The sequence below is a fragment of the Emys orbicularis genome, chromosome 14 (genome assembly GCF_028017835.1).
Source record: "Emys orbicularis isolate rEmyOrb1 chromosome 14, rEmyOrb1.hap1, whole genome shotgun sequence".
NCBI classification, from domain to species: Eukaryota; Metazoa; Chordata; order Testudines; family Emydidae; genus Emys; species Emys orbicularis.
Window position 1 is genome coordinate 16691609 of NC_088696.1, and position 26127 is coordinate 16717735.

A 26127-nucleotide genomic window follows, 5' to 3' on the forward strand; every position below is an offset into this window, starting at 1 on the left:
TTAAGAATCATCATCAAAAGTGTCTTTGGACCCATACAAGTCTGCTAGTTTCTTAAAACGAGGTCCCCAGTTTTGTAGATAGTCATAGTCCAAATCAGAATCTGTTGTTGCCGACTCTAACGAGCTAAGTGAACCAGCCACTGAGCCTCTTCCTTCATAGCCATAGATCTGAATAGAGTCATAAGGAGGAGCAGTTGGATCATTATCAGCCTCTTGTATTCTTGTGTTGATGAAATCATCAACATCAACGCTGTTAGGAGCTGGCCGAAGCCCTGGTCTTGGCATATACTGATACTCGGGTTTTATGTCTTTACGAGGAATAAACCCATTGATGCCATCAGGGTTCTGCAAAGTAGCAATGTCAAAGGCTTCAGTGTCTTCCTCTCCACCACCTTCATCATCATAAGTTATAATGTTCTCTCTGACATCTTCTTCTTCAAAAACAATTAAAGGTTCTTTCTTCTGCCTTTTCAGTGTTACAAATAACACTACAATGACTACAGAAAAAATAAGAAAGAATGTAAGTTAGGTTAATTTCCAAACAAAGTCTATGTTTATAAATGATTTTTCTCTAAAGAGAAAGATCATGCAGTGACTAAAGCATATCACATTCTTGTCATAATTATTGCATTTACTATTAGCTACTCTTGATGGCTGTGAGACACAAAGTTTGGATACAGATGGGATATTTCCCTAGTTCTGAGGGGTTTCAGATCCAAGGTTTTGGACCGGGCCCATTTGTTGCTGGATACCAGTGCTTATTACGTGATTACTTTAAGGCTCTGATTTGGGTACCACACTGATGGACTCCTAGTCTGCACAGATCTCAGATCGCAGATCTGTGACTGTATGGGAAGCCAACTATTCAGAAGAAAGGTGTACCTGCTTGAGATATGAAGCCCAATCAGCTGCATGACTGCAAGGTAGAAATGAACCTTTGCTGTCCTGCAACATCCAACACTGAATTCTAATTCTACACCCTGCTGCCACAATGAAATAGGAATTATTCTAGCTCCAGATTTCAATAACTTTTCTTTGATGACATGAATAGGTGAAGGGGCAAAGGCAAACGTGACCTGTTCTTTGTCACTCATTTTTTTTTAAATAAATGTTGCCTTGTAGAGTCATCTAGTGATTTATATAGCTACTTTTAAATACTCAGGACATTTATGATGCTTTACAGCTCTTCTCTCAATGGCAGGTCTTCTAAGTCATCAGTTTGTCTTTATTTCTCCTTCAACAGTAGGGAAGTTAAAGGCAAAGAGCTGGCAAGAATTATTATTCCAGGCTGACCTCAATAAGCAATGTGTCATCCAGCGAAGGGCACAAAACCAAAAACTTTGTGTCATGGAATTAGTATCACTCTCTCAAGCTGTTATATAGAGTACTTTACCTGGGCTTACTCAGGGTCTCAGCTCTAGTGAAAGGGAAGTGAAGAATACTAAATAAATTCATCTTTATGAGGGAACATATAGTATGTCAAATGTGGCCAGGTCAGGGTTAACATTGCAATATAATCAAAAGCAGATAAATAGGTAGGGAATTTCCTTACCTAACAAAATCACAATGCAAGCGAGAATGGCAATTAAAGCTCCAGTGCTAAGTCCAGCATTGAGGATGTAAGCTTCAGCATTACATGAGAGCATGGAACCATTGCTGTCACAGCCACAGACTCTAATAGTGAGGGTATTGGTGCTGCTCATTGGAGGGATTCCACCATCACTTATTACAATAGGAAGAAGGTATAAATCCTGCTTTTGTCGACTAAAGCCACCACGTCTAGCATAAATACCCGCTGTATTATCTGTTTAAACAAACAAGACAATCTTTAATCATCCAATTTCTTCTCAGACTCATCTTCTTCATAAATATTGAGAAACTACATTTTGCTACAATTGCTTTCACTGTTTTAATGCTGTATTTATATACAGTAAATTGATTGTCCCATTTCTAATGACATGAGAAATTAAATATCATAGTTCCTATATACAGTAGTGCCCTATTTATTTAAATTATTCCAGGGCGGGATATGGAATACAAGGAGTACAATACACCCCTGGCCTTTTTTGGTTGCATTTCACATTTCTTTTCCTGCATAAATTACTCTCATTTACAATTTCTGTATATTTCTGTTCACCTTTTAATTGTCTACCATAAGGGAATACAGCACCACAAGGAAAATCAAAGCATTTATTTATAAGGCAAGAGTATTTATGACAGTTTTAAAAGAGGTTGCAGATACTGCTGAATGCTTAGATTATTAGGAACATATAAACCAGCAATTCACGTTTTCTGCAACAGTGGGTACTTGCTAAAAACAGTGTTTGTGACAAAAAAAAAAAAAAAAAGAGGATCCGATCATGCAAACAATTACTGCTGGTTGTGGTGCTCAGTATAAAGAGAAGCCATAATGGACCCCATTGGGCAATTCACAGTACTAAGCACTATGCCAAGTAGTAAACATCTCTAGAATTAGGCCTTGACATTGTACCTATGCTGATTCTGGGCCTGACCCAAAACCAATGGAGTCAGTGGAAAGCAAATTGACTTCCATGACCTTAGGATCAGGTCCTTTGTACTCAGACTATCCCCTTAAAAAATTATAAGGATTAGATTTTATATAGATATTGCCCAAAGATATTCTTATAAGAGTGCAATTCCCACTGAAATCAAAGGAAAATGCACACAATATATCATGGCAGAATTTGTCCCTGATATTCCACATGGCCATTTCACTAGCACATATTTAAGTAAACAATATTCTGACAATCAATATCTCCTCAGCACTCTTTGATCCCAGAAACCAGAAAGCTTGAAAGTGTATATTGATATAAGATGCTTCTTAGTGTATGTGCAATGTGCCTTGGGTGGCACATGATCAAGGTTCACCACTGAATTTGGTCTGCTGCTTGGATCATTAGTTTCCCCGCTTGGGTCGGGTACTGATGGGGAGTGCAACTTGACCACTGAGCCGTGCCCCCTTATAAGATGCCTGAACACACACAATGAATTACACAATGATGCTCAAAAATTAACAATTTTAAGTGGGTTTGGAGCTATACTTTACACTGAAAACTTGCTCTTTATCCAAGTTTCAGTTTGAATAAGTACCCCAGCGTTTGGATATTTATTAAAATTCCTTACGACAAAAAAATTAGGCAGGAGAGTATGTAAAAGGAGACCTCCTGATGAGATTTCCAGTGTTTCCTGTTTCTGGTCAGACAGGAAATACTAAGAAAAACAAGAACAGTGCTTCTTTGTGGCATTTCTTGTGCTTCCAGACCCAGGACACTCAAAACTCAAAAACACTGCGGTGAGTGGAAGAAGCAATTTTATCCAGCTTTTTCAGATCCTCAGAAAAGTTTAGTTTGGTTAATGTTCAGCTCAGATCTCACTTTACCCAAACCTCTTCGCTTTCTGTTTCTTACTTTTCCAAAAGGAAAGAAAAATGAAAATAGGATGATTCTTTTAGTCTTCTTTCTTAATCAGGACAGGTTAGTCACCTTCTGTGACATCCATTTTGCTGCTGCTTTGGGATACAGCAGAACGGAACAAAGACTAATCCTTTTCCTATTGAAAACTCAGCATAAATTCCAGAATAATGCCATTCATAAAACTTCTTTTAATGATCTGACCAATGTTATTTCCAGAGAAACCTGTGAATAAATTAGACCTAATGGGGCAGAATCTTGCTTCCTACATTCAAAGCCCATGCAGAGGGAATTTTTGGAGGAAAATCTTCATGAGGACTTCCTTGTGGAAATCACCCCACATTGTCCCATGTGTTGGACAATGTTTGCTGCAACCCCAAACCTGGTAGATATGTAGGGATCTGTGGGAGATTAGGAACATATCTGGACCTGATATGGACCTCACCCCAGCTCTCTGGAAGTCTGACTGCATTACAAAACAGCATGATACGTTTGAATTTTGACAGTAACTGGGTGGTAATGTTTTGCTTGAGATGGAGAATATCATAGAATCATAGTCACATAGGGATAGAAGGGACCACAAGGGTCATATAGTTTAACCTCCTGCCAAGATGCAGGATTTGTTGTGTCAAAACCCTCCAAGAAAATGGCTATCCAGCCTCCTTTTGAAAACCATCAGTGAAGGAGATTCCATAACTTCCCTAGGCAGTCTTTTCCACTGTCCTACTGTTCTTACTTTTAGGAAGCTTTTCCTGAGATTTAATCTAAATCTCCTATGCAGTAGTTTGAAACCATTGCCTCTTGTTCTGCCCTCTGTGGCAAGGGAAAACAATTTTCATCCATCTTTTTTATGGCAGTCTTTAAAGTATTTGAAGACCACTATCATGTCCCCCTTAATCTCCTCTTTTCCAAACTAAACATAAAGAGCTCCTTCAGTCTATGCTCATGCGGCTTGCATTCCATCCCTCTGATCACCTTTGTCACTCGCCCCTGGATCCTTTCCAGTTTCTCGACATCCTTTCTATCCATTGGTGACCAAAATTGGACACAGTACTCCAGCTGAGTCCTAACCAGCACTGAACAGAGTGGTATTACCACCTCCCATGACTTGCACACTATGCCTCTGTTAATGTAATTCAACATTGCATTTGCCCTTTTTGCAACAGCATCACACTGTTGACTCATGTTGAGGTTGTGATCCACCACAACTCCCAAAGCCTTCTCAGCTGTGCTGCTGCCAAGTCAGCTATCCCCCATTCTGTATTTATGCATTTTTCTTCCCAAAGTGTAGCACCTTACATTTGTCTGTAGCCCAGTTCTCCAATTTATCAAGATCCCTTTGAATTTTAGCTCTAGCATCCAAAATGTTGGCAACCCCATCTAGCCTTGTGTCATCTGCAAATCTGATCAGTATGCTCTCTAGTCTTACATCCAGGACACTAACAAAGACACTAAACAACACCAGACCCAGAATAGATCCCTGTGGAACCCCACTCAAGACCGCCTTCCAATCTGCTATCATTCCATTAATAGTTACTCCTTGCTTATGGTTGTTTATCCAATTATGTATCCACTTAATGGTAGTTCCACCGAGCCCACATTTCTCCAGCTTTCTTATCAGACTGTCCTGTGGGACTGTGTCAAAAGCCTTACTAAAGTCCAGGTATATTATGTCCACCATATTCCCCCTATCCACGGTTACCCTGTCAATGAAGAAAATCATGAACAAAAATGTACAAATACAGGGTCTGATTTTTTTAGTATTTGTAGCTTTGGCAGATACTGTTTAATCCATTTCAAAACCCATTTGTGCTGCTAAATATTTACACTTTTATCATTTTATAGGTGGCAGTGTCTGTGTAATAGTCTTCAAATTTCAGGGGGTTAGAATGTAGTCATAACAATTTGCTGTCAGTTGAAATGTGGCATCCAATGTGTATCAGCCTTGTTTAACTCCTTTTCACATTTTTTAGTCTAAAAAAGTATCCACTAATATTAGTCTAATGTACAGTATTTTCCACACTAGGAATAATAGTCCATTTCTTCTCAAACAACCAAATAAAAGCTCACAAGATATCAGATCATCTTTATGGTGAAAGAGCTTGCAGACTGATGGATGCAGGGCTACCTCTCCTGCAGTGGACGCAGTTGCCTGGAGATTCCAGAAACAGGACAGAAGAGACTTTAAGAGCCCTGCTTCCAACCCCAGCAAATGCCAAAATGGTACTCTGTAGACAATCAAAACTCTGACAACTGATAACACCCGACTGTCCCGTTACTTTTCTGATTTGATTATCTTATGCCAAGATCACAACAATTTAATTACCAAACAGATCTGCCTAACCCCAAACAAGCCTAAATCTCCTTTCCCTAGTATGTCATAATGTGAACTGTTTAGACTTGTTTGCTTGTTTTCTGCTAAGTAAGAAGTAACTAAGTTTCAGACAATTTAGGCAATCTTGTATGTTTTTCCATATTTGACCAGTGATCAAAGGCAAAGATTTGGAATTTGCAAGTTTCATAAAAGAATTGGGTGAATGCTTAAAATAACTCAAAGATACAGTAATGCCTTAGCAAAATAGTTTTCAAAACTATACTGGAAGCCACACAGTAGGGATTTAGGAAAACTCTGATGCTCATTTAAATGACAGATAAAAAGGGAAGCTACTCAAAAACACCATGTGAAATATTATTAAGTCCACTACCTGTCACTGCTTCCTCTGCTCTAGTTGTGACCAACTCTCATATCCAGTATATAATGTCTTGGAGACAACAAAACCTTAACCTCTTAGGATAAAGGTAACATGTAATCCAGGGTAATATTTTCATCCTTGCTTTTTCATCATTTTCATGCCCTTTGATTCCAAAACAGAGCCTAACTGTAATCCGGGTACACGGTATTAGGACAAGAAACAGACGTTAAATATCCATGCCAGGTTAAAGTTGGATTCTTTACTCATTCCGCAAGAACCATACTGCAGCTGCTTGGCTGGCAATTTCAAGGACTACAATGTGCCACAACACGTTACAGAAGGAGGAAAACATCTATCCCAAATACCTTTGCAGTCCGTTCTGGAATATACATGTTTTCATTTTCCCAGTTGCTATTCCCTGGAGAATCCCTCTAGCTAGATATTACTTCAGGTGACTAGATCACCAATGCTTTTTGTGAAATGGCTGTGATAAAATTGTATCATATCCACCAATATTTATTTTTCCATTTTTGATTTTCTTCTTTGCTTCTTGCAGTCTTACCAAAGCTTTCCAAATTTCTTTCTCCATGAAGGTAGCTGTTGATTATTTTCTATTATGTTGTTTATATGCACACGCAGAAAAGCAAATAGTTGTTTGACAACAGAAGCTTATTGCAGAGTGAACATTACGAGCTGCTGCACCAGAGGTGAAAGTGTTGACAGAGCAGGGAAGACCAAACAGACTTCTGGTTGTAATTGCCTAGAATCTGCATCAGGCAGTGATTATTACTGGGTAAAATTCCATGGTAAGAAAAAGGAGAATTGCACTGGAGCCCATGTCTTTTACTGAGGGCCTCAAAAATCATTGATCAGACATGTGGCACTGAAGATCAGAACATGTTGCCATTGAAATAAAAGCAGCAGAACTGGACCATGAGTCTTCCAAAAGTCATCTCTTATATTTGGGCATTCCAGAACATTATATTCCATCAGTGACAAGCATTAAGAGGAAATTCCCCCACGTGTAAAGGGCCCAACATAAGGCCAATGAACCAGTTTCAGACCAACTAGCTTTGTGCTTGACTCTGCACAGGGTGAATCTCTGCCTAACAGTACCTCAGTGCAGGATGGAGCGGGGATGAAAATAAGGAAACATGTCTATTAATAATCTGTCACTCTTTTCTTTTTTTAAATATTGTGGACTGGCTACTGCTCTTTTTGAAGTCAATTTCAAAACACACACTGACTTCAGCAGAAGTAGGATTGGACACCAAACGTATACATAGTCTGGGAAAATAAAGTACTGTTTATTTACATGGTATAATGTAAGTAAAGACTCAAAGCAAAAGTAATTTGATGCTTTATCACAGCATGAGATACCCCATTATCTCATGTTTTCTATGGAAAATACCCTGAGCTGAAAAACTTGGTAACACAGAAGGCGTTTAATAGGATGTAGAATGTGATTACTTTTTCTGGATTACTGCAATATGTAATTACTTTTAGGAGTCAGGAGAAAGAAACTCTATTAAATGATAATTATAGGACTGTATTCACTTTAAAGTTCTGTAATAGACCTAAACATTGGAGTTTTCATTAACAGTTCTCCAAAAGTTAATAAAGCCATTTTTTCTTGAAACTAGCAATTCCCTGTGAAAGAGGTGGCATGATACAAAGATTACTCTGATTTACAAATGAAAAAAGAAACTTTAAATGATTACATAAGTTATTTGACTTGCAAATTGTAACACACTCTGAAAAGGTTTACTATCTAGAACAGGGGTCGGCAACGTTTGGCACGCGGCTCGCCAGGGTAAGCACCCTGACGGGACGGGCCAGTTTATTTATCTGCTGACGCGGCAGGTTCGGCCAATCGCGGCCCCCACTGGCCACGGTTCACCGTCCCGGGCCAATGGGGGTGGCGAGAAGCCGCGGCCAGCACATCCCTCGCCCGCGCAGCTTCCCGCCGCCCCCATTGGGCCAGGACGGCGAACCGCGGCCAGTGAGGGCCGCGATCGGCCGAACCTGCCACGTCAGCAGGTAAATAAACTGGCCCGCCCCGCCAGGGTGCTTACCCTGGCGAGCCGCGTGCCAAACGTTGCCGACCTCTGATCTAGAAGTACCTACAATTTTAACCTTTTCACTTTCATCTCTAACTCCACCTTTTTTAATCAGAAAAGAGTTAAATTAACCACTCTGTTCAATTTGTCTTATAAAATGTACATGAATATATTAAGGAATGTACGAAAATGATGGAGAGACAGTAAAGTATGAAAAAGAAAAAATGAAGGAAGGATTGCATTATACTATGTATCCTTTCTAAAAGAAAATTATATGGACAGAGATTCAAGTGACCTAAAACAACATTGTCTTGTTGAAATAATGTATTGCAGTGGTGTCATATAAAAGCACTGTATTCAGTGGACTATCTGCATTTCCATTATAAAACCCTTTTTTATCTGGGTTAACTTTTTCATTAAAAGACAAAAAAAGAAAGAAAGATTACTTTGATGCTTGTAGAAATGAAGGACTAATAGAACTGGCTCAAACCAGAGACTACGCTAGCTTCGCCCTGAAGCTGTTTCAATGTATCTCAGTTCTGACATGGGATGCCCATGCTATATTAGTCCTGAACCTCTCTTGAATAGACTGCAAGTTATGCCAAATGGTGCCAAACTCTGTGGTGGGTTTCTGATGCACACTAATATCCATTAGAGATTTAGCTGATATTACTAAACTCACTGCTAATCTCAGTTTGCAGCTAGGTCTCCAAAGGTGAAAGGCTAGTCCAGGGGTCGGCAACATTCGGCACGCGGCTCGCCAGGGTAAGCACCCTAGCGGGCCGGGCCAGTTTATTTACCTGCTGACGCGGCAGGTTTGGCCGATCGCGGCCCCCACTTGCCGCGGTTCACCGTCCCGGGCCAATGGGGGCGTCGGGAAGCGGCGCGGGCCGAGGGATGTGCTGGCCGCGGCTTCCCGCCGCCCCCATTGGCCCGGGACGGCGAACCGCGGCCAGTGGGGGCCGCGATCGGCCGAACCTGCCGCGTCAGCAGGTAAATAAACTGGCCCGGCCCGCTAGGGTGCTTACCCTGGCGAGCCGCGTGCCGAACGTTGCCGACCCCTGGGCTAGTCCATTATCTTTCTATGCACTATAGCCTCTGTTGATATACTGCCCCTAGAATATCTTTCAAGGTGAAACACAGCCTAGAAGGAAAAGAGCACATTTTCATTTTCTTTTTATTGATTTGCTTATTTTTCTTTAAAATATATGCTTCAAACTAATTTTACGTTCCTTTTTTTTCTTTCCTTTTTTAAATAAAGGAAAGTAAATACATACTTTCTATGGGGTCCTTTACTCACTTCGTTTGAGTGTACAATTGCTATGTTGAGGAACCTTGCTGTAGATATCCATATTACTTTTTTTTTAATGCATCAGAAATTTGGCCAGGGAGTTCTGATAGTTCTGATAATTTTCTTCAGTGTTCAGAAAGGAAAAAATCATGCCAAAATAATACAGGAAGTTTTGTAAATGTTATAATGTTTGAGATAAAAAGTTCATGTTGGATGTAAGTAATCAGATCCTGTTCTCTTTTATCCTGATGTCAATCTGGAGTAATTCCATTGGCTTCATGATTTAAACCAGTGCAACTGAGATCAGAATTTGGGATACAAGCAAGTTTCTTCTCAAGTATTAAAGCTCATTTTTAATAAACAGTTTCCTATAAATTGGAACAATTTTGCTTTTACAGGGAAATTACCATGTTAAAATGAATTTGCTAAATACTTATTATTACAAATGTATTATGCTCTATGCACTATTGTAATTAAGGAATTAGCATAGAGATATTTATAAAGACTGGATATGCCTTTGTTCTGTTTCTCTCCCCCCTCCATCCACAACCTTCCCATGGAGTTTTTGCTAGGGGACACATTGCTAGTCCAGGATTGATGGTGTCACACTCGGAGATTAAGTGGGATTGTGGAAAGACTGGTCCTGAGGATTTCTCTCATCTTATTGTGGCTAATGTGGATACAAGAACATCCCACATTTTGTGCATTGGAGGTTGGAAGTAAAAGGTGGATTTTTGTGACTGGTCCTCATCTAGATAATGGATCAGACTGAAAATCTGGATCTGCACTCCCCTCCCCTCAGACAACCTTGCAGTGGCAGGCTTTTTACTCCAGATTTAAATCCCAGGAAATCCACAAATTGACAAACATAACTGAATCAAAAACATCATCCCATACCTTCCCCCACAACTGAGCCTAGGGTCCATGCCAAGCCCAGTATGGGTCATAGTGAACTCCTAAAGTTGTGGTCTACCTATTACCTTTAACTAAGTAGAATTGTGAATCTTCGGTTTATTGCCTGTTCTTGTGGCTGTAATGCCAATGCATTTATCATATAGAGTATCATGTAATTTACAAAATATATTTATGAATCTGAAGGCCAGTGAACATGCACTAAATTATTCCAAAGAATGTCTCCGACTGTCAGTTTTATTTACTGCTTTTTTTGCAAAACTCAAAAGCAATCAATCAGTCAAGGTTAATGAAAATACTGTATGAAATTATAATACCCATATGTTTTCTACTTTCGCTGCTCTGAACACTAATATATGGTGAACCTTGATACAAACCTCTGTTGTCTATGAGCGTAAAATTTGGATTGTGAATAATTTCAGGTGGTAAACTGAAGATAAATCTCGGTCCATTGGCTGCATCATCCTTGTCATCAGCAGTAATTGTAATAAATGCCTGTAAAAAAAAGGTAGCTTGTAAACAAATAGTGCCTTTGTTGGGTACATAATATTGCATTCAAATAGGGTTTTTTTCAATATTGTGATTTTTGAGAGCCAAAGGGAAAAGAAAGAAAAAACATCATTTACTCTTATAAATATACTATGGGTATAAAGCTCAAATAGACAACTATTTCTGTTACTATATTTAGTCAATACAAATGTTTTTATAATATTATATAATAATATAATATTGTATATAATATTGAACTTAAACGTGGGTAGGTCTGAGGAAATAGCATAACCTCGCCCCTCCCTTCCCCCCAAACTGGCAAACTTATAGGCAACAAAAGTAGTGTTAATCAAATAATTTAAACTCCCAATTGGAAGTACTCCTTTGCTCCAGCTACTCCTAGCAGTAGGAATATCTGCACTAGGATAATACATACACAGGGTATGATTGGATACATTTGTGGGCTACACCCTGTAAGCCCCATTCTATGCTTCTTGTTATAGAAGGCAGAGTGTCTCTCCAATATTTGATGTGTGCCCATGATTGTGAAAACTAACTCCTACCCTTGCTTCTACTGTAAATTTGCTGGTATACACCTATGGCCATGGCCAGCCAAAACTCAAACCTTGAAATATTGTGTGTGCATGTGCGTGCACCCACACATTAATTTAGTTCAATTTTGATGTCAAATTAAAAAAAAAGTGCCTCTCTATTTGCTCTAGACACCTTTGCCAAAACTTAAAAATAGCAACCCAGCTTCCAACTTCCAAACAAAACTGAACTCCAACCCAGGAATAAGGAACTTCCCCCATCGGGGGAATGTAACAGATAGAAGATACCTTGTTGCTCTGACCATTTTCACAAATAAATGCTTCATAGGTTGATGCAAATTTTGGAGCATTGTCATTGACATCAAGGACCTTAATTGCTACAGGAACTTTGGCTTCCTGATGTCGGTTGTCTATAAGAATAAATGAAAAACAAAACAAAAGGGAGACAAAACAAAGCTATAATACTTTTATTAAAGTTAAAAAAGAAACAACCAAAAACAAAGTATTCCTGCTATGTATTATTCCAGCTGTTATACCCCACATAAACAATGTGAGGAGTATAGTATTTATATCACTGAGTTGTAATCCTCTGTGGAATACTTACAGACTTCAGTTGCAAAGACAGAGATGTTATGCCAAGCAATTTCTTCCCTATCCAGAGTTTTTATGGTCTTAATGTAACCATCTTCTGGACTGATACTAAAATATCTTTCAAGGTCAGTGTGACGATCAATTGAATACCTTGAAGGAGATGAAAATTGAGTATTAGACAAAAGAATTACATTGCAGCCTGATGTTTCAGTGTTTGTTCAACAGTATATTTCATATTATTTTAATATAGTTTTTCAGTAGCATGCTTGCAAGATGGACATATTAATGGAATTTATCAAGCAACTTTTTAATGGAAATGTATTTCCATTATTTATTAATGTCTATGTATCAGAGGCATTTTGCACTGTCAAGTTCTTATATAGTATATATAATAAAAACATTTATTCTTTGAAGACCTTAAATGATAACCTTTGAAAAGTGTCTAAATTCCTTTAATTTGTATGGAATATTTTGAGATATTTATATTTTCCACCTGTTCCATATTTATTTCTTTTAATTTTCAGAACACTCATAACATTATAAAATTTATCATTTCCTAGATTATTTAAAATTATTAATTGATTTACTAAACATCTCTGTATTCTTATACAACAGTATGTTTTACTATGGCTTTCAGACATTCACTTTGCAACTCTTTGGAGCATATGTTATGACAACAAAGCATTTTAAATAGCTTCATATCTTAATTAATAGTAGCAAGATGACACCAGAAAACACACATAGCAAATGCTACTTTATACCTCTCTCACTGTATGTGTGTGTATGTTTGTGTGTGTATATGCAAAGACACATAGTGGTTGTCATAAAAAGTTAACAGTTGACAATAGTAACCACACAATAGTATCTGAGCTATTGCAGTTATTTCTATTCTAACTTTATTGAAAAATTGATGTCTTTGATAATATTGTAGTAAATATACCTTGTAATAGTGACCAATATGAGTTGCTATGCAGACATAGCTATAACAAATTGTACATGAAATATGTCCTAAATATGAGAAAATGTGCAAAACGAATAGCTACAAAAAGACACTTGCAAATAAAAGAAGATAACTGACTAGGTACCATTACATCATATTAACTAAAATGTTATCTTGATTAGTTCTATATAAACAATAGGACTAGATTAATAAAGCGTACCTTATAGCACTATTTGCAGCATCAGGGTCTTTGGCATGTACTCTCCCAACAACAGCACCAGCTGCCGCGTTCTCTTGTACTTCAAGAATATAACTTGGTGCTAAAAATATGGGGGGCTCATCAGCATCCTCAACTGCTACCTTTACAGTTACAGTATCCTTGAATGGTCCATTGCTGATGAACTTAGGATCAATATGTACATTGGCTGCCTCTACCTTCAGACTGTAGGACTTTTTGGTTTCATAATCTAGGAGCTGTAAGAAATAAGAGGATGATGCATCAGTTGGACAGTGCCAACAACATTGAAATGTAAAAGCTAGTTCCTTAGACTATGATAGCAGAATCCCTATAAACCAGATGTTTGCATAGCACTTAATATGCAAAGACTCAAAAGTCCGAGACCTTTAAAACATGTGCTAAATAGTCAAAGTGAGGAGCTACCCACTCCATCTACAGTAGAGAAAAAAACTCAACATACTGGGCCAGATTCCCTACCATGCCCTGTGTCTGTTGTACTGCTTAGGAAACCACCCACATCTCATCAGCTGGGGATTTCTCCAGCAGCAGGAGTCCCTGCTGCTACTCCAACTAGAGCCCCAACACAGAGAGCATGTTGGGGCAAGGAGCAGTAAGGAAGGGATGTGTCTGGAGCATGCTGCGCTCTGTCTATCCCCAGCTAGCAGACAGTCCCTTGGGGATAGTTGGAAGGGAGCCTACTTTAGGGCAGGGGTAATCAATTATTTTTTGTCAAGGTCCAAATTTCTCAGTCAAGGTATAGTCAAGGTCCAGACTCAAGAGAAAATAATATAGTAATAATAATGATGATGATTATAATAAGTAAATAAAAGGATTTTTGGTCCATTCAAAATCCCACTTTGGCCCGTGATCCACCTATTGACTATCCCTGCACAAGGGGCTGAATCAAAGATACAGAAGTGACCCTTTTACTTGAGACATGCCTTCTATGGTCATACATTATGGTCAGGTGGTAGCGTAGGAGGTGCTATAGTGGCCCTACACGAACTAGGAATTTCCCCACTGGAAGAATTCTCCAGAAGTTGGATCTGTCTGCTTTATGGACACGGTGTGGTGGTCAGCTGGCACCCAATGGCCATAGCAAGGGTCAAGATCTGGCCCATAGGAAGGAAAGAGAGGTTGATGTGAGTCATATGACATAGTGAATAAATTATATGAGTTCAAGTTGATGACAAATATTGTACTAGAATTACACTTGTATTTGGCATAGTGTCTTTCTAACTCATCTACTGAACAACCACTTTTCAAAAAGTAAATAGAAATAACAATTAATGAATAAATATCATAAACATAATGGTGGGGAAAGTGTGAAGATTATTCTTTGCACTTCTATAGCTCTTCCATCCAAGGATCTCTGAGCACTTTAGAAATATGAAGGGAATAAGCCTCACCACAGCCTGTGAGGTAGGAATTCTCCTCCATGTTTCAGATGACTGATCCTAACTATGGTGTACCTGCAATGTCTCACTGACACAAGAGAGATTGCAATGTTTCAGTACCGTAATCCACAATATGGTTATGTCCTTAAATGTCTGAGAGGCAGGTGCCAACTATGGCTATCAAACTATGCTAACAGCATAGAATGGACTGTAGGCCATACCAGCTACATAACAGCTACAGCTAAAAAAACAGTGCAGACTCAGTAATCGAAGAGCTATTAAAACAATGAGCAATCAAAAAACATCACAGTAGTGCAATCACTACCAGTATTCTGAGCAGTGACTGCCTCACCATCTCAAAAGTAAAGCACCATCGCCAAGAAATATTTTTGTATTAGCTTGAGAGACAGGAAATTCTATGTTACATACATAAAACAGGGTGTTGATTTATTTGCGTTTTGTGTGTGTGTGCTTGTTTGTTTGATTACAAGTATGCACTTTGTGATGCAGTATTATGACAGTTTTGCTATACTAGAGGTTAACTGATTTTCTAACAATTGCATACTCTTTTTATAGTTGAGACTTTATTGTGCTGGCAGTTCTGTGTCATGGCAATATTTACAAGATCCCCTTCTCCCTGATCAATGTACCGATTTTGGGAAAAGTTCTGGGGTGAACTAATGTTACTCAAGTCCCTTATGAAATTGACCTAGGATTGGGGCAGAGGTAAGAAATACTCTGAGGATAACTGCTCAATTCCTCCTACACAGAGCAGACATTTGGCGTTTGATCTAGCATAGCATAGGTGCATGGTGAAGAAAGCAAAAGGTGAAAAGCAAAACAGGGAGTTCATGGAATATGATCCCCCACTAATGAGATGCTGCTTCTTGCCTGCACCCCCTCCCCCCACAAGTAAAGTAGCAAAGTGCCACATGAATGCAGAGTATCACACTTAAGCCCATGTTGCCTCAAAGATGCCCATTGTCCACCCACACCACACCCCAATTTTACCCTTTGTTTTGAGAATAAAGGAGTGAGTACATAAGGGACTTCAAACTTCATACACTAGAGCGAAGAGGAATACTAGTATTGTTGAAGCCATGTAGGTCCCAGGATGTTAGAGAGACAAGGTGGGTGAGGGTAATATCTTTTAGTGGACCAACTTCTGTTGGTGAGAGACAGAGGCTTTCGAGCTTACACAGACTCTGACCTGAAGAAGAGCTCTGCGTAAGCGCGAAAGCCTCTCTCTCTCACCAACAGAAGTTGGTCCAATAAAAGATATTACCTCACCCACCTTTTGTCCCTAGTGTTTAACCTCACTTGTGCACATGCACAGCCTCCTCTTACCCATGTGTTGGAGGAGGGCAATGATGCCATGGTCCATATTTGAGACCTCACTCTCGTTGGTAATGTAATGGGCACAGAAAATGACCTGGGGTCATGAAGGTATAAATTAAAACTACAGGAAGTGTTTGCTAGGTTTCAGTGTTGTGCAAGACTTTGTTACTAATGAAGTTGAGGCTGTTGCATTTCATCATGATTTGCTATCAGGTGTTCATTGTGCTATGTGCAGTGGCTTCAGCAATGTAATACAAGGAAACTGTTTTTGAATTGTGGGCACAAACCATTTGAAATGATCTTAGCTAGTCAAATGGCAGAATCCTTTGATGGGACTATAACATTGTTCTACGTGACTTTCTATTCTTACTTGCACACTACTTCATCCTTTTCTTTCTATCTACGTAGAATGTGGGGGAAGCAATGTTGATATTTAAAATGATTTCTTTTATCAGAAATGCAGACAAATCCTCAATACTTTGCACTTTATCCTAAAACTCTTATGACTCTGCCAACTTGAAAATGAATGCTTGGTTAAAACAACTAAAGCAAACCCATCATTTATTTCTGCGGTAATTCTCAGTGTGCTTCGAAGAGTGAAAGGTGTTGATTTCTCTAGTGGTAGATCAGTACAGAATGCTGTTAAAGAATATATAATAGTTTCTTCACTTTATATTAATAAACCCACTATAGAGCTTTTTTGTAGTACTGCTTTCCATTCAGTTACTTCCTTCCATTTTGGCTCTAGGCATTATCAGAGAACAGTAAAATGGGAGCTCAGAGGTCATCACAGCTTCATAAACAAACTTATACACAAATTTTTCATAATTTTAACATGGACACTAATCTATTGCTATTGTATCGTCTGTGAGAAAGAAAATAAAGTATGTTGTGTATATTAATAGGCTTGAAACGAGAGGATTGCTCACCTTCTTAAGCTTTACAACACCTTCCTGAGTCTCATAATCTGTAGTAATTTCAAACATCTCCACACCATCTCCATCAATGATGCTGTAAGTCACTAAGCCATTTTCTCCAATATCTGGATCTTTGGCCTTTAGTCGTCCTACTTCTTCCCCTGGTATGGATGCTTCTGATATTGACATCTGGTACACACCTAGGCAAAAAACATTCAGTTGTAATTGCACAGTTTGCTTCTTCAAGTATTTGTATTTTTACCTGTTTCATTCATATATGCAAATATAGCACAGCAAATTTTAAAACTTTCAAATTATCCACATGTACTAACGGAGTTATTCACTGAAGGAATGGTTATATTATAAAAGTCTAGGTTACTTTGAGATTGAGGTCATTTGTGAAATCTGAGGTCATGTTGCTAATCTGTATAAAATTACCTTCCCAATTACTACCTTCACCTCTAGTGTTCTAGCAGGAGTTAAAAGGCCAACTGATCATACAATCAGAATGCAGAAATTATTGTGACATCAAGGTTATAATTCATATTGGAGATGTTATTACAAAAATCTAGAGAAAATTACATTTCAAATGATTCATGGTATGAACTTCAACAGCGAGAAGCCTAGGAGGGTAACTGACATTCATTCAAAAGCCACAAATTATATAACAGGAACTGGATAAAATCTTACTGCTGTGACACCTAAAAGAATAAATCTGCTGCTTTCCATGGTTCTCACCTGAAATGTCAAATTGCATTCACTGCAAAGTAGTGAAATTTAGCACCATTCAGTACATGTCGGATTATGTAGGGCCCCAGTACAGATCCATAGAGGGGAGAATAACAGGAAACTTTCCCACCCTAACTCAGGGACTACACCCTCTGTGGGGCCCAGTGGCACAAATCTCTGGAAAGGGCGAGGATGGTGCAGTGTAAGCAATGCTCCTGTGCATCAGGAGGCTCCAAGCAGTATACTGTGTCCTGAGGCACAATTCTCCTGCGGCTCTTTCTACAGTGATGCAAATCTCTGGGTGCCTTCCAACCCAAGCCAGAGTTTAAATAGCACCACCTGCCCCTAAATACCGATTAACCAGTTTGGAATTCTTTACATTTCCCATAGCATCAACGTTGACCTGAACAAACCCAGGAAAGCATACAGCCAGCAAGATAAAATATAATGGGCTAAATCTAACCCCCGCCCTCAAGTATCATTTGAGGAACATCAGTGGAGATATACCAGGTGTGGACTTGCTTCATTCACTGTAAACACAATAGACATATATGATAGAAACAAAACACTAACTCCAGGTACAATCAAGCCTAAATTAAAGCAGGTTGCACAATAACAGTTTGATCTATTGACAGAAAGTCACTTAGACCTCAAATGAATGCAATGTGTTAAACTGGTAGACTTCTGCAAATTTAACATCTTTCTTTTCTTGCTGGGCAAGTGAAACTTTTTTTTTTAAATACAATTCAGCGCAATTTGTCCTACATGGTAGACAATCCCCTCCAAGATAGGGGTAATTTTAAGGCTCCATGCTTGGACTTCCATCCAGACCCAACGTTTGAATGAGCTAAAATAAACAACTAAACAAGATGAAAATACATGTGAAAACCAAATAGCCACCCTGGCAACTAAAAACTCATGCACTTTACTTGTAGTAACTAGCATTATTTGTCACCAATCTGAAAATTTAATTGAGCTAAATTTTATTTGATCTGCTATCTGTGGATATTACTATTCACAAGGGAGTAAAGGTCCAATCCTACAATCTTTAGCCACATGAACAGTCCTTGACTTCAGTGGGACTATGCATACAAGTGAAGGATGCAGCATCAGGCCCTTAAATTGAAAGAATACATGAAATAGAAAGTGATGCTCACTCAGCTACAGGGCTGTCAAAGAGCTGAAAGAGCATAACTATGAGTTGTTAGCAGGATGTGCAATGCTCTTTCATCTGTGGCCAAGGAAAGCACCTCTTGCCTGAGAAACACCTTAGACAGCGTAGGTGCAGCTGAGGTAAAAAGATCAAATAGATCATCTGCCATTCACTCATATTTATCAATAGACAGAAGTGGATTTGCACAGTTAGAAATGACTATCATAAGCTACAACTTGGAAATAGCTATGAATAGAAAGAACTGTATAAGGGAAAGCCATTTTGGCTCTTCTTTAGAACAGTGTTAGTCTCACTGCAAGAGCCTACTGGCGTATGTAGACCAAGTTACTGTGGGAACCCCATATATATTGTACATCTCCAAAAATAGAATAAACTGCTGACATGCAGTGGAGGTGAGAATTAGAAGATCCATTCTTTTAACTCCTTCTGGTTCTCCATCAGATTTTTGACAGAATCTCAAAGATGTTTTTTCTGGTAATGTTATAGTCTGAACAGAATGCAAAATGGAGCCTGCTTTTTCTGAGCAGGCTTTTGTACATCTGCAGCGTTAAAAACTAGAGTTGGAAAACACTTATTAAGTAATTTTAATCCATTATTGCCGCAGTGCAAGTCTTTCCCCTAAAGTATATTTTCAAGGGCTTTCTCCAGCCTAGTTTTAACTGTCTCAATTACAGGGGCTTCACTTCCATAAAAGTCTAGACGACATCACATTGATCTCACCATAGGTACGTTTATAATACAACATGGTTCGATGGTTTTCAAAATGAAGCATGGAGCCAGGAATCCCCTGCCTTCTAATCCTGGCTCTGAAAATGACTCACTCTGTAGCACTAGACAAATCATTTAAGGACTCTGCATAAAATAATACTTACCTATCTCACATTTCTGTTGTGGTACTCCATTCGTTACTTTTAGTTACTATTTGTTTGAATATACAAGGCACTACACAAGTGTTAAGTATAATTAGTAGTAACCGTTATGTATTAAGGGACTTGTCACTTACTCTGTGGGAACTTTGGTGGGTTGTCATTGACATCAGTAAGTGTAATTGTCACTTTGGTTGTCCCTGAGAGTCCTCCCATGTGTCCTCCCATATCTTTTGCCTGTATTACAACATGATATTCTTCCTTAGCTTCTCTGTCCATGTTGGGAAGAGCAGTTCTAATAATACCTGTACATTCAAAGGAAAAATGTTATATACATATTTGTAGTTATTCAAAACTGGTACCTGCATATTATACAGTGTATTTAAGATGTATCATACATGGTGTGTAGAGCAACAATGGCCCAGAGTCTCCCCTGGGTTCTAGCCACTATGCACCATACCATGAAGGGAAAGCGGCCCTAAAATCAACACAGCTGACCACAAAAGTATCACCAGGGTAATTCTTCAGCAGCATAGAGCCTGCATATCAGCTTCTACACCATTTCTCTGCAACTCATCCAGGGGAATAGTCCTGTCTCAGGGATACCTCTCTTAAATGCCACAGGACCACCCTACTGAACAGCTTGGGCAGAAGAAGGAGAGAATGAAGGTGGCTTAAAGCTATCTGTATGCACACCCCAAGATGAACTGCATTGCCCCTCAGCTGCTATTGAGGTTCTGGGCCAAAATATTTAGTTATTCATATTGATGTACTCGAAAAAGTGATGGTGTTCCAAACAAATAAGTCTGGCTCAGTTATACCTGTTTGTGCTTCCACGGAGAAGTACGGCTGACCTTCAAGAATACTGTAAACCAGTTTGGCACTGTTCCCATAGGTAGGATCATCAGCATCCGAAGCGGTTACCTGAATAACTGATGTACCTAAAAAAGAAGAGGAAGGACATTTAAAAAGTAAATGTGTTTGCTAAAGCCACACAGAGCTGCTTTCAGTCAAACCATAGAGAAGCCTGTTCTATGTGACTATTTCCACTCCAAAAAAACAAAACAAACACATTTCAACAATTACTGAGATCTATTTAGCAATTTGTGCTTTAGAAAATACAAGCCGTAGGAAGTCACCAATAATGATAGGGATTATGGGTCATCTCCATCCAATAAATTATACGGCCTAATATACACTATTCCCACAGGTTTTATGTTTTCCTTGGCATTATACTACTTTGGCATTATACAGCCACCCAAGACTACGTCCGTCATATGGATAGCTACACTCTCCACAAGTAAACTCACAGAAACGCTGCTTGTAGTGATCCCCAAGGCAGGGGTGAGCTCTTCTCTGGCTGGCTGATTTCAACCCTGGAAAAATGTAAAGTGGCACCATGCCCTAGCTCACAGCTATATTACATAGCTCAGCCCAAATGAAGAGTACTATACACCCTGTAGATCATTGCACCTCTTGCACCACAGACCTTGGTTTGAACCCTCTCAATTGGGGGATCCCCCCCCCACTCCTCGACCCTCATACAGGCTTGCAGAGACTCCACAACCATCAGTCTTGTAGCATTGCCAACTCTCATGATTTTATCTCAAGTGATTTCAGAGGGTTTTGGAGCTCGTCTTGTGATGCTCCAGCCCCCTCAAGAAGTTCACCCCTTCTGGAAGCCAGCAGAGTCTCTCATCTTGGCTCATCATGCTCAGAGGAGGGGTGGGGGGCAGAGGGAGCAAAGAGCCCAGCAGCCCTGTGTGGCTCAACTCTCTTCTCCCTCTCCCCTCTGTGAGAAACACAGACAGGACGGTGCTTCTTCTCCTCCCCCCTGCAACATCCAGCCTAGGAATGGGCAGAGGGGTGTGAAGAGCCCCCTGGAGCTTCCCGTCCCCCCACCAGCCTGGGAAAGGGGAGATGAGAGGGGACACTGCTGCTGCCCCCCAGGCCTGGGCATGAAGAACTGTAGGAGGAGCAGAGGTGAGACTGGGGGTGCTGAACTGGGCTGGGAGGCTAGAGGATGCTGCCAGGTTCGGGGAAGGGGAGAAGCCCAGGGGCTGCGGGAAGGAAGAATAATTAAAATAAAATGAGTTATTTTTAGCTCTGAACTATTAATTAGGAGGGGTTTTTTTTTAAATAAATGTATTGTGATTGTGGGATAGTGTAGATATTTACATGGTTATCAAATTATACAAAGAAAGAAGAATGACAAAGTTATTTTTGACATATTTTGAATATAACTGTATTGATTATTTAAAAAAAAATATTTAGGGCCTAAACATAATTACTGCACTGAAAAACAGAAAGGTGGTTGATGTTGTAAAGGTATTCTTGCATGTACACGTCTACAGCTCAAATAAATCTTTACTGAAAAATAACTGGAAAACTTGATACATAGAGGGAGTGCTGTGTGTGATGAGGCTGTTCATTGTTCATTTCTCAGTTCCATTTTATAGGCCTTCTACAGTATGTTGCTGGGATAGCTCAGTGGTTTGAGCATTGGCCTGCTTAAACCCAGGGTTGTGAGTTCAATCCTTGAGGGGGCCACTTAGGGATCTGGGGCAAAATCAGTACTTGGTCCTGCTAGTGAAGGCAGGGGGCTGGACTTGATGACCTTTCAAGGTCCCTTCTAGGAGATAGGATATCTCCATTAATCTTAAATATGTGTGATTTAGGTTTTTCCATCATATTTTAATTTTATCACACCATTGAGCTCTCCACTGAGCGTTATCTTGGGTATAACCACTTAATACAAGTGCTCCCTGTTTTTCCAACCAGCAGGGTTGCCTTCTTTCTGCCCTAGCTCTCCATTTTTGAAGGGATACTTTTGAGATACCAATAACAGAAGTATCACAAAATTATATTGAAATGAGTCGTTGCTTAGGACTAGTCCCCACCCCCCCAAAAAACACCCAAAACAACCATTCTGCATCTTCTCTATTCTAATGCTCCTTCAATATGCATACACTGAGTCTTCATTTGAGCTGCCATAGAAAGGTATGTGTGCATTAAAGGTTGACTTTTCAATCTGAAATTATCACACACACATTTCCAAAAGAGTAGAGGCAGTGTTAAAAAATCAAAAGACAGATTAAAATACATGGTTTGATGGTGGTTTTTAAATCTCATGATTTCTGAGACCAGTCTCATGATTTTGATCTTGTGAGGGGTCTGACTCAAGATTTTTGATCTCTTGTGGTTGGCAATACTGGATTTACTGTAGCAGAGTTTGAATCCTTCAGCTAATTAGAGCAAATGACAGAGAATGTTTAATTGATTAATAGAGGAACTGAATACATTTTATCTTCCAGACGTTGGGAAGATGTTAATTAGATTTACCTAAGATTCACTGTCAATGTAATTTACTCCGAAAAATGTAAACTGGCATGCATTTATCTGTACCTACCCACGTTGGACCTCTCTGGCACATTCGCATGATAGTTTTCGTGTAGGAACTCAGGTGGGTTGTCATTTATATCTTGAACTTTCACAATGAATTCAGAGGGTGGTTCCAAAGGTCTGTTAGTGTTTCTGTCTACAGCTTGTGCCGTTAGAATATACTGAGCTCTCTCTTCTCGGTCCAGTGTCTTTGTTGCATGGATGTTCCCTGATTTGTCATCAATAACAAAAATGATTCCTGCGCCTTCACCTGAGAGAATGTATTTAATGTTTCCATCTCCAGAATCGATATCTGAATGAAGCTATAAAACGATAAACATACATATTGTAACAAACCAGTATACACTGTACTTCCAGCCATTAAAATGGTAATTGAATTACTGTACATTACTGTCTAGCCACTGCTGACTCAACTTTCTTAACTTTCATGACTAATGCAGACTTCAATTTCATGAGTCAGGTGCACAATGGACCAGATTTGTTTTTGCTTACACGTGTCTAACTTACATTTAAATCAACAAACTGATAACAGAATTTGGCTCAGTGAGTCTGACTCTCCACTCTATTACACCGGTCTTAAACTAAAATAACCCAAATGACTTTGGAGGCGGTAAAATAAGTGTAACAGAGGGGAGAGTCAGGCCCAGAATATCTAATGCAGTCTAACATATTTAATCTTACTGAGTAATGTCTTAAAATCTAGATATACAATTAGAGTATGTGTTCACTGCAGCTAGGAGCTGTAATACTCAGAGCAGGTAGACAGACTTGCATTAGCTCTCCTCTAAAGCTAGCAGCATGGCCACGTGGCACAAGTGCTGGTTCAGGATAGCCGCCCAAGTCCAAGCCAGTTGGCCCAAGCTGTTGCTTGTGCCACATAGCTATTTTTAGTGAGCTCACTAATTTTAGTGAGCTAGTCAGTCTAAATGCCCTGGGATTCACATCTCCCAGCTGCTTTGTAGACATACACTTACATTTTTCTTTTACTTTAGCGTGTCAGGTCAAATCGATTTTTAACCACTATTGTAGAACTTTTACGCAAATTGGTATTTTCTAGGCTAGTCTTACAACAGTGAGAGCTATGCTCTACTGACTGGACACCAAAATTAAGAATGGTATGATGATTTACTGGGACACAGTGGCCAGTTTGGGGATCAGGCTTGTTGTGCAAATGATCCTTTTGGTCCTAGCACTGAAGGTTTCGACCTACTGCTCTTAGGCCTCAAGTCAAAGTGTACTGAAGTCAATGGAAAGACTCCCCTTGATTTCAATACACTTTGGATCAGATTCTTATTGAGCGACAGATGAAATGATTAATACCAGAAGTTTCAGAGGGTGCTGATTAGGCAGCTGGTATGAAAAAAGTACTGGAGGAAAAAAGCAGCTCACACCGCAATGAGGCAGGGAATAGTACCTATTAAAATACAAATGAAAACATAGAATACATTTCTTACCTTGCCAACTAGTACAGGATCTGGTCCTGTGTACTCCTCTATTACAAAGAACTGATTCCACACCCAGCCTCTTTTTGAACGATGCAGAACTTGCCCTTCTTTTCCTTTTTCATGGTGACCATGGAGTGACGGCCTTAAATGGTTAAGTTTTTCTGTAGACATGGCATGGCTGTAATATAGCATGCCCAGGCAGATAAGAGCAGCATGTAAACAACTGTCCTCCTTCATTTTTGGTTAATTTATAGGCACAGGAGTATTCGAGAATCTACTCCTTCCACCCAGAGCCACCTCTGAAATAAGAACCTTGGAGCTACTGGAAAACTTCAGATGTAATGTTCTGCATATAGGATGCCACCTCTCATTAAGTGCATCACTTTAATGCTCTGCAGGTTCCCAGCTTAATTGCTGAAAGAAAGAAGAGTGTAGAAAAGTGTCAGTCTTTCCCCTGTCTTTGAGAAGTGACAATTATAAGCCAACTGCAATTTCTAAAATGAAACTATTACCAACATAGCACAGGTGTAATAGCCATTGTCCACTTAAAGAAAATAATAGCATTCAAAAACTAATGATTTCGTAGGAAAATAATACTTTGATATAATTACTACCAACTATGAATATTCTAGATAAGGGTTTTTTTCTGGTGCTTTTCCAGTAAAACTCCTTGCTGAAGAGTCTGTCAGTTATAATTTCCCCCTTCTCCTAATTCAGTAGAAAATGATGCACATGATCGCAGCTTGCATTCAGTACTCTAATAAAATATTGTCAGTGAGTGCTTAGAAGCATTCCCAAACCTCAGTGCTTCCCTTGTCACTCCCATCTCTACCAACCTTCACCATCATGAATGAGTAAAAACACCTAAAGACTCTTTGATAATGTGACCTTTGGCAGTAGCACCCATTCCAGGTGTCTCTAAGGGTACGTCTACAATGTAATAAAAGACCCATGGCTGCAAATGGCCTGCGTCAGCTGATTCAGGCTTAGGCTGCTGGCTAAAAATTGCAATGTAGACATTTGGGTTCAGGCTGGAACCCAGGCTCTGAAACCCCAGGAGAGAGGTGAGTTTCAGAGCCCAGTCCTGAGTCTAGCCCAATCCTGAATCGCTAGACTGCAACGTTTAGCCCCACAAGCCAAAGTCAATTGACCCGGGCTCTGAGACTCAGAGCCACGGGGGTTTTGTATTGCAGTATATACAAACCCCTACGATTTTAGTTGCTCAAATGACATTGCCTCTTTCTTTATATCTGATCACTTCTATGTATAATAGGTCAGGGTCAAAGTTTGACCATGAGATTGTCCAATACAGTGAAACTTGCGCTAAGGACTACATCTCCAGTACTAGCAACCCATCTTAAAGAACCACTTGGATATATATACCCCTGGGGCTTCCCATACAAAGTTTTTCAGCCTTTATTTAAAGAACACCTGTACTCTGTGGTGCTGGAACAATTTGTATAGTCGGGGTGCTGAGAGCCATTGAACCAAACTGTAAACCCTGTATGTGATGGAAACCAGCATCCCTAGTTCCAGCACCTATACCTGTACTGAGCAACCAACTTTTACTGTTCCCGGAATGTTTATTTTAGGTTTCTCAGTAATTCACTTTGTATCTGCTACAGAATACTAACAAAATACTAACTTAAGGCTATATTCTATT

At 39.5% G+C, this 26127-nt stretch overlaps 1 protein-coding gene across 1 annotated transcript; it reads right to left on the reverse strand.

The window, feature by feature from the left end:
- CDH11 (cadherin 11) lies at positions 1 to 24701 on the reverse strand. The gene is made up of 11 exons (XM_065416663.1): positions 24474 to 24701; positions 23027 to 23321; positions 20439 to 20558; positions 19755 to 19922; positions 16861 to 17048; positions 13179 to 13432; positions 12032 to 12168; positions 11716 to 11837; positions 10765 to 10882; positions 1553 to 1804; positions 1 to 497 (listed from the first exon to the last, which is right to left on the reverse strand). The coding sequence occupies exons 1-11, from the start codon at positions 24699 to 24701 to the stop codon at positions 1 to 3; spliced, it is 2379 nt and encodes a 792-aa protein (XP_065272735.1).
- Positions 24702 to 26127: the final 1426 nt, after the last annotated feature.